General features: G+C 36.2%; 2 protein-coding genes across 3 annotated transcripts; both read left to right on the forward strand.

The window, feature by feature from the left end:
- The first annotated feature begins 270 nt into the window (after nt 1-270).
- Nucleotides 271-2,557, forward strand: Arpc1 (Actin-related protein 2/3 complex, subunit 1A). The gene is made up of 6 exons (XM_018455364.1): nt 271-673; nt 1,044-1,304; nt 1,384-1,674; nt 1,803-1,981; nt 2,081-2,350; nt 2,429-2,557. Exons 1-6 carry the CDS (start codon nt 607-609, stop codon nt 2,465-2,467), a joined length of 1,107 nt encoding a protein of 368 aa, XP_018310866.1. The 5' UTR covers nt 271-606; the 3' UTR covers nt 2,468-2,557.
- A 797-nt stretch (nt 2,558-3,354) lies between these two features.
- Nucleotides 3,355-13,905, forward strand: LOC108728124 (F-box/LRR-repeat protein 16). Of its 2 annotated transcripts, none has more exons than XM_018456513.1 (7): nt 3,355-3,499; nt 7,109-7,473; nt 7,872-8,165; nt 9,379-9,670; nt 10,663-10,858; nt 11,066-11,214; nt 12,403-13,905. In XM_018456513.1, the coding sequence occupies exons 2-7, from the start codon at nt 7,129-7,131 to the stop codon at nt 12,549-12,551; spliced, it is 1,425 nt and encodes a 474-aa protein (XP_018312015.1). In that variant the 5' UTR covers nt 3,355-3,499; nt 7,109-7,128; the 3' UTR covers nt 12,552-13,905. The 2 variants fall into 2 exon arrangements, with proteins under 2 accessions (XP_018312015.1, XP_018312006.1); XM_018456504.1 differs by lacking the exon at nt 3,355-3,499 and adding an exon at nt 3,579-4,250.
- The last annotated feature ends 313 nt before the right edge of the window (nt 13,906-14,218 follow it).

Here is a 14,218-nt window from a genome sequence, read left to right on the forward strand (position 1 = left end):
CGGTCTCATCCGCTACTGCTACTGCCATTGTAGACCATGCATTAAGCCCATGGCACATACAAAAACGACGATGGTGGTCATCGCAGGGGAAAGCGCGAAGAAGAGACAAGACTGACAACTTGACAAGAGAGAAAAAATACCGGATACCGAGGTTCGAGAGTAGCGCTGACGGCGCTAACGGCGCTGAGCAGCGCACCGCGCGCGTCTTCAGAATTCAGTATTCAATACCAATACATACGTATATCCGGGGGAACATAACCTCGAAGAGGTGATAGGTAACCCACATCTACCTACGCCGACCTACGGATGAACTGTCAATTCCGGTGTGCAGAGGGGCGTGTTTTGCGATCGTGAGGAGCGGCCGGGGAAATTCGTGTAGACTGACCAGAGTCCGCGAATTTCCGTGAGCACTGGCTCGAACACCGCAGAGTCTCGTTTAATAAAGTTTAATCGACGACCGCGCCCGTCGAGCCCGCGTGCCCCGCGTTCACCTCGAGTCCTCTTCGAGTGTACGTTGATTCATCGTCGCTGCCTTGGACAGTATTCGACATCCCAGGCAATCGTCTTGAAACGTCCTCTTTTACTAACAATTAGAGTAATCGCGAAATGACGGAGGTCCATAACTTGGGTGTCGATGCCATCAGCTGTCACTCGTGGAACAGAGATAAAACTGGTACGGAAAAGACCGTCCTTCTCTCTAAAGCTGATTCTACAATGAGTCGGTACTCGGTAGTCCTAAGTCTTATCGGTGAATCGGTGAAGTTGGTCTACAGCCAACTTGTACGACTAAGACTACCAATTTTCTTAAGACTGATCAAATTTTGACTTTATTCTTTCCCATTAATCGAGCTAAACGACTCGTACAATTAACAACTAGTAGATGCAAAAAATCATAGTTACCTATTTAGGTTAAAACTGATTAAGACTTAAGATTTCCGACTACCGACTCATTGTGGAATCAGCATAATCCCCTTCCTCTCTAATAGATACTGATTAGATTGAATTAGTAGATAATTAGCGATAATCAAGCTCTGTTGTCACAGAGGTTGCCGTATGCCCAAACAACAATGAGATCCAAGTGCACAAACGTACTTCATCTGGATGGAAGTTACTCGAGACCTTGGAGGAACATCACATGCCTGTCATGGGAATCGACTGGGCGCCAAAAACCAACCGCATTGTCACCTGTTCTGCAGACAAGAACGCCTATGTATGGACTCAGAAAGAAGACGGCAAGTGGGATCCCGCTTGGGTTCTTTTGCGAATAAATCGAGCCGCTACTTGTGTAAAATGGTCTCCTTTAGGTATATCCTCTACATGCATCCGTTCGAAAGAATTTACTCCAAATTTGTTACAGCTCTGTACAACTGACTGTCGTTACAGAAAATAAATTTGCCGTGGGTTCCGGAGGACGAGTTATAGCTGTTTGTTACTTTGTATCAGAGAATAATTGGTGGTTATGTAAACACATTAAGCGTCCATTGAGGTCTACGGTAACTACCGTTGATTGGCATCCCGACAACAAGGTACTGGTCGCGGGATCGACGGACTACAAAGTCCGTGTTTTCAGTGCATTTATCAGTGATATGGAGGATGCTCCTGGTACTAGTCCTTGGGGACAGAGTAATACCTTAGGAACATTGTTGGCTGAGTTTCCTAATACACCCAACGGAGGTAAAACTGTCATCTTTTATGCTATTACATTTTAATTATTTTTGTATTTATATTTGAAATATGTGTAAATTGTAAATATTCTCTATCTCTCATTATAAAGAATTGCATTTTAATCATTGCTTTTATAGGTGGCTGGATACATTCAGTAGCATTTAGTCCATGTGGCAATAAAATCTGTTGGGTGGCGCACAACTCGTCCGTATGTGTCGCTGATGCTACTAAAGGAAATGCAGTTATGAGACTATATACAGAGCATTTACCGTTTCTAAGTTGCATTTGGATAGGTTCTAATAACATTGTTGCCGCTGTAAGCGACTCTTGAAAGATTATCTTTAAGATTATTCGATAAAGATATTTGTTGCACTAATTGGTGACCTTCTCTCCCTCTCCTTCTTTCTCTTCGTAGGGGCATAGCTGTATGCCAATGTTATATTCCGTAGATGACAACGGACAAATATATTTTGTTTCAAAGTTGGACAACACGCAAAAGAAGGAGATTGCTGGATTATCTGCTATGCGAAAATTCCAATCGCTAGATCGACAAGCGAGAAACGAGACGAATGATAATGCTTTGGATAGCGTGCATCAAAACACAATCAACTGCGTTCGTCGAGTATCCGATCATGAATTTAGCACAAGCAGTTTAGACGGACAACTTGTTGTTTGGGACTTGAAGGTAATTTGTATCATGCATATTTTGATATTGTATAAATGGTTACATTTTTTTTTCTAATCAATTTTTGTCTTTATCAAGCTTCTAGAGAATTCCATTGCTGGTCTCAAGATAGCGTAAGCATGAAACTTTTTTTATATTGCAAAGATCAGAGATATTACATCCAATACAACGATGTATAAATGTTAAAATGAATACTATACAATTTCTCATTAATTAATTGCCTTATTAAATTTCCCACGTCATATTGCGGTTCCTATCCTCTTGAAAAGAGAAAAGTGTCATATACTACTTATTGCGGTACGTGGGTGATCCGATAACGCAAATTCTGTAAGAAGGTAATATTGGCTATTGACGTCATCAACTGATACAAGGTGTCGGAAAAGTATGAATCAGTCGGTGTAGAATATCTATCATTTACACATGGTACTATTTTACCAATGTTATCTAATATTTTGGTGATGTAAATGGCAAATTTTAAATGAAAAGATGTTGACATATTCCCCAATCATGGAAAATATAAATTCTACTTAAGAGATAAATCAAGTATTTATAAGAGGTCTTAATGAATAAAGCATGTAAAGCCTAGAAAAATAGGAAATCGATAAATTAAACCGTATTCTATTTTTACCAGAATAATTATATCGCATAAAACGAAAAAATCTTTAACCATATCATAACCGAAAATTGAGTTTTAGCTCTTATATTTCGCGTTAAGTAATACGAACGTTGCCATTTCGTATAAAAATTTTAAAGATACGACACTCGATTCCTGATCTATTGTAATTTATGAGACAAGTGTAGCGGTTGAAGGGTAAGTGCGACGTGTGCGATATTGCGAGGCGCGCGATTCCGCTCGTTCCGCTCGAACGGAATCCGCCATCGGCAGGTAAGGCGTAAGTAGCTGGCAGGCTGGCACACTGGCACACGCGCCAGGAAGGTAGCCGATAAGCGAGGGTGGGGAAGTGGCAACCGGATAAGTTGAGCAACGACAGCAACGCGAGCGAATATCGATTCAGTCTCGCGCAAACCACCCTTACGTGTGCAACGGCAGCGGCGCGCTCGGCTCGAGTAACGAGTGGTAACGAGTTTCGCTTTTGCCATGCCCGCGCCTCGCAGTGGCACAATGGCATTGCTATTGCCCGCCACCACGTAAGCGTAAACAGTTAACAGAGACGTACAGGAATATATCGTAGCTCCAGGCAGCTCCAGGCGGCTCCAGGTAGCTCGGCATCGTCAATGTCAGCCGTGCTGGCGGTACTGGCCGTGCCCGTGCACCGCCGGATATCCCGCGAATTACGTGGCGGGTTATTCCGCGCCGATCGCGATTATTGATTCTCGTCGAGTAACTTGTGCTTTTATTTTCCTTTCGCTTCTTTTTTCGAGCGAGGCCGAGGTGGAAGGATTATGTAGGATTATCGCTATGACGCGCGCTGAGAAAATAGAAAAAATAGCGTAAATTTCACGGGCGCGCGCGAGTGCGCGCGCGCACGCACGCCGCACGCACGCTATCATCATCGTCATCATCATCCGTCATCCCTTCGCTTCGCGTGTGCTACATCCCCCTGAAAGCTGCTGAAAGCGCGTCGCCGCCGCCGGCGCGCGACGTTCTCATTCGCGCGAGGAAGACTCGAACTATTATATCAGCAAGATCGGGTCGAATATGACGCGGTCCTGTCGTCCGCCGATCGTATCGTATTACTCTTGACTACGAAGCGCGGACGCAATCCGACAACAAGTGCGGAACGAAACGAGAAAGAGAGAGAGAGAGAGAGGGGGGGAGAGAGAGTGGCTCATCAAGATATCATGTCTTCGATATCGGCGCAGGGCGTCGTCGAGCGTGCCAGCGCCGAACTGACCAAACGAATCAATGGCCTGGGATTACGGACGTCAAAGCATCATGGTCGGTGTTGAAACGTTTCCTCTTCGTTTCATACATCCCTTGCCTAGCCTTGCCTTCTTCCTCATATTATAGTAGCTAGCGTGCATAACATGCGCCTTGGCTCGCACTCGCGCTGGGAGCGATATCGCCCTCGTCGCGGATCAGTTATCGGTTTGTCTTCCGCTTGAATCGGTGATTTAAAAAAATTAAAAGTCGCCAAAGGTTGCCAACGCCAATCCCGCAATTTTTCTCGCTCGGCGCGTCTCAAACCCCTTCGGCTCGGTCCTGTTATTACGTAATCGCGATATAGAGTCGATCTCTTTGCGAATACTCGTCCCTCGTTCTTTTGTCTCTTATTTTTATCTATTGCATTCGAGCGACGCGACACGTTCATTGCGTCGAGCGCAGCGATATAATAAAATAAAACTCGTACTTTTATTGCTATACGCAATATTTTTTCTTTCCATTATTTATTAAACGACACCGCTACGTAACTTTCGTCGTCGCAATCGTAACTGCAACGAAATCGATAGCACACGTCCTCCCTCGTGCACGCAAAAATATTAGCGGCGATACTGCAAGCTCGAATATAACGATTATAACGAAACGTTTTTAGAGCCATATTTATTCGGCCATATAGCTTTACGGTAATCCCTCCCACTTCCTCAAAAAATTCTATCCAAATTGTCAGATTTCAGAATCGAATATATATAAATTTTGTTCAGAGCGAAACGCCTCGGTCTGAGTCACGTTGATTTTTTCCTTGCTAAATGTATATGATATATCGTATTATTTCGGCCGCGATTGATCGCCACGTTCAAAAACGCGCCGTGTCTTTGCGCCGTACGCGCAATTATTTACTTAAAGATGTGCAAATAAGAAATATCTGTGAGAAACTGAACCAGGACGACAAAATCGTAATCAGCCTAGTTAGAGAATAACAAAACAGTAACGAAAAGCAGTAAAAAAAAAAACCTTAACGTTAACCTCTATAGTTATAGGTGCATACAAACGCAATAAGACTAATTATAATAAGAATAATTATTGGCTACTTTAATTATTGATTCGAGAAATATGATTAAATATAGCTTCAAAATTGAATTCGCATATTTATAAATATAATTTAATTTTTTTATTTTCAATACGATACATGTATCATGCTTTGGGCCTAAAATATTCAACTGTCGGATTAAAGTAACTTAACACATTATTTAGAATCAATCGAAAATTTATAGATATATTTAAATTTTCAGTTTGTTTTATTAACATATATTTAATATTACAAAGGCATTTGTTTTCTTAACTGACGTTTATTAAATAATTGAAAAGAATTGTTTTCTTGAGTAATAATAAAGAATTATAAATACGGAATACACAACTCGCACACGTGAATGCATGTATGTTAAAAATGCGTACAAAAATCTCATAAATGTAAAATTTTGCCATTGCATCAATCTAATTACTTGAATAATTATAATTGATTTTTTATATATATATCGTCATTCGTACATGATAAACCTATCGAATGCAGTTGCTAAAAATAAATGCAACAGGAAATAGCGGTGTACCACGAGCCAAATTACAGCTCGGAAGAAAAACAAGAATAGCTAGAAGTCTTAAATAATACTAGATTTTTTTCTCTACATTAGCAAAAAATCTGACATTATATTAGATTACTTAAGGCTCCTGGGTATTCTCGTTTTTTTTCCTCTATCTCGGCTTTAAAGAGAGAGAAAGTGAGAATTTTAAACCTCGCTTAAAGTCAAAATAACGTTGATGCAATCGGACTTTAGAATTACTTAATGTACCCTGCCATTTTGTACATTATATTCTATAAATTCCACAGATCCCTTCTTTTCACGATTCCGAATTTTATAGATTTTTAGTTTCTTTCAATTCAACAAATTTTTAGAATTTCGCAGATAACAAAATTCAAGATAAAATAGTCAATACTGTCATAAATTCTTAATTTCTTAATTTATTTGTAAAATCCAGTATATATGTATAAATCTCTTTTCAAAATCCTGCAACATATGTTGTTCTTATTTTTCCGTTCTTTTAACTTTTCTGCTCCTTAGTTTTGCAGATTCTTATTTTCATAAATTTTTTTAGCTCTGTAAATTCTTGGACAAATTCTATCCATGGTTCTAAAGTCTACTCGTTTCCTTAAACTCTGAATTTTCCACTCGCTATTCTCTAATTACTGTTTAATCTGCAAACTTGCTGTCTTCCTGCAGAACTCAAATTATATCAGTAACATTACATTAAGGGTTGACCAACTCCTTAAGAAGGGGAAGAGAGACATTAAAAAAAATTCAATATTAATTGTTTTAATTAAATTTTAGTTGATAAATATAATTATTAATGAAACATATATGAAGAATATTATATTTGTAAATAATTAATAAGACTTAATGTAATAACATCACGCATGAGATCACAACAAAAATTATATCAAATTTTATACGAAATCTTACATTTTATTTTTTAAATTGTACTTTTCTAGTAAAAAGAAAGTATTTTATGAATAATGTCTGGGTTTTTAAATAAGAAAATCACGTTAGTTGAAAAATATATTTCACACTTATTATTTTCACACTTGTTATTTACAAAAAGAAACAATTCCTAATCATGTCCTTAATTTGGAACAAAATTTGAGACGCGTAAAGTGGGATGAAGAGTTAAAATTTGAGACGATTGGTCACGTTACATTACATCAATATAGATATATTGTAATTTCCCAATTTCAACAATAAGTATCTTACTGCAGTTACACTAAGAATTATAAGCTTGACGTAATATACCGTTACTGTAGTTTGTATTCTGCGAGTTTTCAACACGCGAACGGAAAATGTTGAAACTGGCCTGAAATTTTCCAGGGAGCGGCAAGACCAGCGTCATGGAACGCGTGACAAACGTCTTCTGCGGAGGCAGTGGTAGTGTCGCTTACATGAATTTGCAAAGCGCGAATAATGCGAATGCGACGCCCGAAAAGCCCAGTCGAAGTGCCGCACAGACCATTAACAACGTACCAGCAGGCAACAATAAGGAACGCTTGAATAACGTCACCCCGAGCAGAAGTAGGATACCCAGAAATAGGATGAAGATAGCCGTTCCCCTGGCCAGTGGAGGAACTGGCGGTTACATGCCACCGATTACGTGGGAACAGCTGATACAAGACGATAACTTCCTTGGACGATTTTTTCTCTACTTTAACGCTACGGAAAGAAGAATTTTGGCTCAGGTGCATGAAATTGTCTATATATTTCAATATATATTATTTCAGTACAATTAAAACATTTAAAACTTGTCCCCATATGTAATTAAAAATATATAAAATATCTCTAGTAACCCAATCAATTTCCATATTATCATAGTCAATTTCACAATATTGATATATAACTTTTATCGCAGAATATTTGTATCGCGATACATTTACGTTTACACCGTGCATTTAGGCCGCGGCCTATACGATAGATGTCCTTGTTTATCCTGTAGGTTAAACAAAGACACCTATCGTATAGGTCGCGGACTAAGCGCACGGTGTAAACGTAGCTATTGTTTTCATCACAACTTTTTCATCCTCAAATCAAATGTGCATATATCCAGATCCAATGACGTTATCATAATCGTAATGTATAGGTTTGCACGAGATGGAGGGACGTTCTGTATACGAGACCGCGTCTTTGGACGGGGCTGGTGCCGGTGGTGCGATGCCGCGAGGCCCGCGCTATGCAACCAAACGCACGTACCCGACTTTACGCTTCTTTAGTAAGAAGAGGCTTCGATTCGTTAGTTCTCTTAGGTGCGACTGACGAAGATATTCCGGAATTAACACGCGGTTTTCCATTGGCTCAACGTTACGTGCATTCTCTGTCATTGCGGTGCTGCGCGGTAACGGACCGAGGTCTCGAAACTCTCTTGGATCATTTGCAGGTAAATTCTATGTTCTTAGGGCCACTTTTACCAACTCCGATTAACTTAATTGGCCATTGGAATTGACTAATCGCATTTGTCATTTTGTTTGACGACAGATGGCGATTGGCCAAAAAAGTGGCCCTTATTTTCTGTATTTTATCGTATTCTATCGTAGCGCTTATAGTTATCTATTCTAACTATGTAGGGTATCCCATAACTCACCTGACAACGCTCGTGGACAGGTAGAGCGAACTAAATTGAGTCGAAATCTCTACTATTTTGTAATTTTCGCAATAGTTAACAAGATATTAATTACTAAAAATTGCCGAACATTGGTCTTCAATAATTTTTTTCTCAAATACTATCAATTTTACAAAAAAACTGCAAGAGATAAAAATTGTTTATTTTCTTCTCATAGAACTCTAAGAATTTTTTCAGAATTTTTTATCAACTTTTTAGTACTGCATTATCTTATTTTTACCATCATGAGAATCCGGTATTAAAAAATTCTGAAAAAATTCTGAAAAAATTCTCAGAACTTTATGAGAAGAAAATAAACAATTTTTGTCTCTTGCAGTTTTTTTGTAAAATTGATAGTATTTGAGAAAAAAATTATTGAAGACCAATTTCGGCAATTTTTAGTAATTAATAATAACTATTGCGAAAATTACAAAATAGTAGAGAACTTTTCGACTCAGTTTAGTCCGCTCTACCTGTCCACGAGCGTTGTCAGGTGAGTTATGGGACACCCTGTATATCTTAATATCTGACATATATATGTATCTTGTAAAGGATATTCTACAATTTTTTGTTATTCGAATAACGCTCAAAATCGAAAAATTATGTTACGCGAACAACAACATTGTCCAAAGACATATATTCTCGATTAGCTTTTATTTGAAAACCAAGATCGTTACTTAAATGCTCGCGTGAAAGATGCCGTATCACTCAAACTAAAAGATTCAATTCGCGGCACCAGGTTCCATAAGTAATTAAAGAGTTGAATTCTTCCCGTTAAAGCTTGTTCTACAATAGGATCGCAAGCCGTAAGCCATAAGAAATTAATCATAGTCGATTATTTTTTTCATATTCAACTGTGATTGACCAATTTCTTACGGCTTGCGACCCTATTGTAGAATAGGCATAAGGAGATTTTGAGACACGTTTGTCAAGTATAGACACGATGCGTGTCGAATCGACTTAATTACGGTTTAATTGCCATTATTTTTAGGCTTTGTATGAGCTTGAATTGGCCGGCTGCAATGAGATAACAGAGGCTGGCCTGTGGGCATGCCTTACTCCCAGAATAGTGTCGTTGTCTTTGTCGGACTGCATCAATGTCGCCGACGAGGCTGTTGGCGCCGTGGCTCAGCTGTTGCCGAGCCTCTATGAGTTTTCTCTGCAAGCTTATCACGTTACTGACGCTGCGCTTGGTTACTTCAGCGCAAAGCAAAGCAGCGCACTTAGCATCTTGAAGCTGCAATCCTGCTGGGAGCTCACAAATCACGGCGTAGTAAATATTGGTGAGAGTCATTATCACTTTATTCGGGTATGTTTTGCTTAGAAGCATTTTTAATGAATTTATTTCTCATCTCAAGTTTTTTCTTATAGCGTTCAAGTGTAACGACATTAATATGAGATGTTTTGGGAAATTTAAGATAAAAAGACAATCTATTCTTTGACAGACAGTTTTATCTTTAAAAATATGAAGACAAATTTACATTTATTGAGATATACGATAAAACTTTATTTTTAAAAAATTAAAAGTTAAAAATCTTTATTCCTCGGTTAAAATCCAAACGATGAAGGCAAATCGTGAAATTATTTTTGAAAAATATGAGCCTTTTCTCAGTTTTAAATTCTAATTGCAGCTGATCTTGTTAATGACAAAGTTAATTAGATGTAGAACAATACAGTAATGGTTCGAAATTAAAGCAGATGCATACGTGCTTGAGATTAAATTTAGAATTAAGGGGAACATAGCTTTATTTAGCTGTTACCGATAGCTCAAACTCAAGTTATAGTGAGCGTCCTAGTAAATAAGTGTGTGTATTTTGTAGATAACAAATGTATACCTTATTTAAATGGAATATTGCAAAAGAAAATTATTTATGTCAATAATAAAATTTTATAATTCAAGTATTTGTGTTTTTGAAACGTAAAATTAATTGACATCAATTAAATTTACTAAATAATTAAAATAAAACATATGGTAAAGAGAGAAGAATAAATATAAAATTAAATTTCCACTTTAAAAAATTAGTTTTAAATGTCACTATAAATATAATAAGCAAATTTTCATACTTTATAAATTTTTACACTTTTTTTTAAGTATAATTTCTATTCTAAAAAAATCAAAGATAATATAATAATAATAAATGTAATATAACAAATACTGTATATGAGAATTCATATTCAAACGTCCTTCTTTGTACCTTTTATCATTTTAAAGTATTATTATATATTTTTTTATATGTAATGAAATATTAAATTAATATATTCGTTTTTGTTTTAGTACATTCCTTACCTAATCTGACTGTACTGTCACTTTCTGGATGCAGTAAAGTAACAGATGACGGCGTTGAATTAATTGCGGAAAACTTGCCAAGACTTCGTTCCTTAGATCTCAGCTGGTGCTCAAGGATTACAGATGCAGCCTTAGAATATATCGCCTGTGATTTGAATAACTTAGAAGAACTCACATTAGATAGGTAAGATAAAATTATTGAAATATAAATGAATTTTCAATTATTTTCAACTAAGAGACGATCTATCATGGTAATACATATGTACTCGTCTTGTTTATTATTTCGTGTTTCTAATATATTGTGTTTCGAATATTGCATTTGATGATAACGCATTCATTTGTAAGTTAGTCTCTTTTGCATCATATGTACATTTTGCATATTACTATACAGGTGTGTACACATTACTGATATCGGCGTCGGTTACATCTCCACGATGGTTTCATTGAGTGCTTTGTTTCTAAGATGGTGTTCACAACTTAGAGATTTCGGACTTCAACATTTATGCGTCATGAGATCTCTACAAGTGTTATCTGTGGCAGGTAAGATCGCTTTAATCAACTTAACTAATTAATAAATAATTTTAAGGGGATCCTAAAGACGTCTGTTTTATCGATTAAATAAGACTTAACAGACAATTTATGTATATCACATTGGGAGCTTTCCAACGAGCGACACTGTGTAACACAGTGATCATTTCATCTTTATTTAATATTGGCGAACAAGAATGTAATAATTCATCGTGTTACACTGTGTCATCTACCTCTTGTTGGAAAGCTTCCATTGATAGGCTGGATTCACACTGCATCCGATTTTCGTCGTACGACGTTCTGCAACCAATCAGAAAAATCCAATAATACGAAGCAAAATTCATTGGAATCCTGTTTTCTGATTGGTTGCAGAAAATCGCATGCAGTGTGAATCCAGCAATAGTAGTAGTACATCATTATAATACTATTATATCAATATTTCACGCACATGTATATATACATTTTCGTATAATGATAACGTTTCAATTGGACCTCTAAGTTCAATTCTAAAAACATGTTGTTTCGTGCAAACTACTAGTTTGCGGACAGTGTGAACACTTCTATTTACAAGTACAGATTGCACAGTTTTTATATCAAACAAATGTTGTCACGACGTGACAGTTCTAAAGCGCCATATTGCAACAAGAATAATGGTAAAGATCTCAGAATTTTCAAAATTTTTTGTTCTCGATATAACTCCACCTTACAGACACGTATACTTCCGAAATCGATAATCCCGAAAAAGGATTTTCGAATCTGTAAACGAAGAAGAAAAGCATACAAAAATTAAGCGTTTATAAACGGTAAAACAGACATTTTTAGGATCCCCTTAAGCGACTTTTCTTGTGTGATGAAATATTGTAAACTTTGTACAATAAACTATGAAATTTATTTTCTACATCCACATTAGAAAAATAAAAACTTCTTTGAAAATTTCTATACAAATTTTTTTTAAATATACATTCTTCAGGAAGAGAGAAGAAATCTTTCTATATAAAAATCAATTATAATATTAAAATAACTTCTTAGAAAAATATGTCATTTCAACACAAATAATAGGTATATTATTTTTATTACTTAGTTATATACGTATAATTCTGCTACATTTCACTCACGCAAGAAAAGTTAAAACAATTATGTAAATTGCATATTTGAGTTGACAAAAATTGTATATATTAAATAAGATTCAATTTCACATAGGTTGTCCATTGCTCACAAGTAGTGGTTTATCTAGTCTGATACAGCTTCGACACTTACATGAGTTAGAACTAACTAATTGTCCAGGAACGTCCCGAGAACTGTTTGACTATTTACGTGAACATTTACCACGTTGCCTAATCATCGAATAAACATTTAATAAAAATATCTGCGAATAAAATTCTTTATGATATACAAACGTATGTGTCAAACAGAAAGAGTTAAACTGCGAGAAACAGATTTTAATCGAAAAAATTCGCAGAAAGCAATATTTTAAATGAAAGATGAAAGCAGTGTAACTGATAGGAGCAGCATAAGAAGCAACTGACGTCCAGATAATGAAAGAATTACGTTTTCCTCGTAATGGTCTAAGAGAACACTAGCCCTCAATATATAATGCGTAGACATTTTTAATACATTAACGTCCCATGCACTTCCGTTCTTTTCGTATTTTTTCATTCTGCCATGTAATCATGTTCTACGGGCATGTAAGATTGTATCTATATTGATTAGATAAAACAGAAAGAAGACTCAAGCATGTAATGATCATGTACAAAAATGAATTCAGTATTGTACATTAGAAAAGATTGATAATGCATCAGAGATGAGAGATCAGTGAGTCTTTCTTTTTGCCTCCTAGTAATATAGAAAGTCCAAACAAACATATATATATATAGCAAGAGACTCAACAGTTAGAACTGTGATAAATTTATATTGTACATAATTTTAATTGGTTCGCATACATTTAAACTAAATTATCAAGAGCATTTGACGGACGCAATAGCCGCGAAGAAGTTTGGTAATGAATTTAAGACATTATTTACTTAAGTAATTATATACCGTTTATATATACATATTGTTGTTGCTCGATTATTGTCTCCGCCAAATACGTTTATCGTGTGCATTGTTCCATTCTTTGTTATTATAGCTGCAGTACACTTCACATATTACTTGAAAGAAAGTATTTAGCAGATATCAATTACACAGAAAATAACATTCCAAGTCATATTACCCGGCAATTTATTCATGAATACATGATTCGTGTTATTTTGTTTTGATGAATGTATTATAGACAGAAAATCATGCAACTCACAATTGTAGTACTCGCGATAACGTGATAAACATCATCATCCTTATATTATCTTCGTATATCCCTAATCGGTGTTTTCTAAATTTAAGACTTTTTACTAGCTGTATTCTTTGTGGTTTCCAACTAAGTATATATTAATATAACATATAATTAGATATATTTCACGGATTTCGCAAAATAATTTTAATAATTTGTATGTTACGTCAGTATGTGTCGTATTACATCTTTTATTGATATATATCAAATAGATAAGCTATTAATGATTAAATAAGTGCATCGTATTAATCAATTTAAATAAGCACTATATGTCCGAGCCGCGCATTAGGACAACAGCAATAGAATGCCAAAGAATGTTTTTCTTAATTTATTATTGTTGCGTTATTCATCTAAGACACAAAAACATTTTTTTAACGCATTACGCAATGGAACATACATATATATACAGGGTGTTTCCAAATTAAATGGCAAAACTTCGGGAGCGTGTAGAGGAGTAAAAAACTAAGAAAAAAAGTCCTATAGACATATGCTCCTTTTTGCTTTGTTTCGCAGGAAATCACGAAAAAAGAAAAAAATATATTTAATTTATTATTTTAATTATTTTATTTATAAACTTTTTAATGAAGATTTTGTTCGAAATGTGCACCTCTTGCAGCAATACAAGCATTGCATCTGTCAAACACGGCTCTTGTAGCAGCCAGGCACTGTTCTTGCGATATTCTGTTCGCTGCA

Source organism: Mycetomoellerius zeteki, unplaced genomic scaffold (assembly GCF_001594055.1).
Source record: "Mycetomoellerius zeteki isolate Tzet28-1 unplaced genomic scaffold, Tzet1.0 scaffold113, whole genome shotgun sequence".
Classification (NCBI taxonomy): Eukaryota; Metazoa; Arthropoda; class Insecta; order Hymenoptera; family Formicidae; genus Mycetomoellerius; species Mycetomoellerius zeteki.

Excerpts from the sequence above, each read along its gene's own strand:
- Arpc1 (XM_018455364.1), top strand. The coding sequence starts at position 607 with ATGACGGAGGTCCATAACTTGGGTGTCGATGCCATCAGCTGTCACTCG. Across the intron at positions 674-1,043 it reads GTGGAACAGAGATAAAACTG|AGGTTGCCGTATGCCCAAAC; the intron begins GTACGGAAAAGA and ends CTGTTGTCACAG. Across the intron at positions 1,982-2,080 it reads CTAATAACATTGTTGCCGCT|GGGCATAGCTGTATGCCAAT; the intron begins GTAAGCGACTCT and ends TTCTCTTCGTAG.
- LOC108728124 (XM_018456504.1), top strand. The coding sequence starts at position 4,154 with ATGTCTTCGATATCGGCGCAGGGCGTCGTCGAGCGTGCCAGCGCCGAA. Across the intron at positions 4,251-7,108 it reads ACGGACGTCAAAGCATCATG|GGAGCGGCAAGACCAGCGTC; the intron begins GTCGGTGTTGAA and ends GAAATTTTCCAG. Across the intron at positions 8,166-9,378 it reads CTCTCTTGGATCATTTGCAG|GCTTTGTATGAGCTTGAATT; the intron begins GTAAATTCTATG and ends CATTATTTTTAG.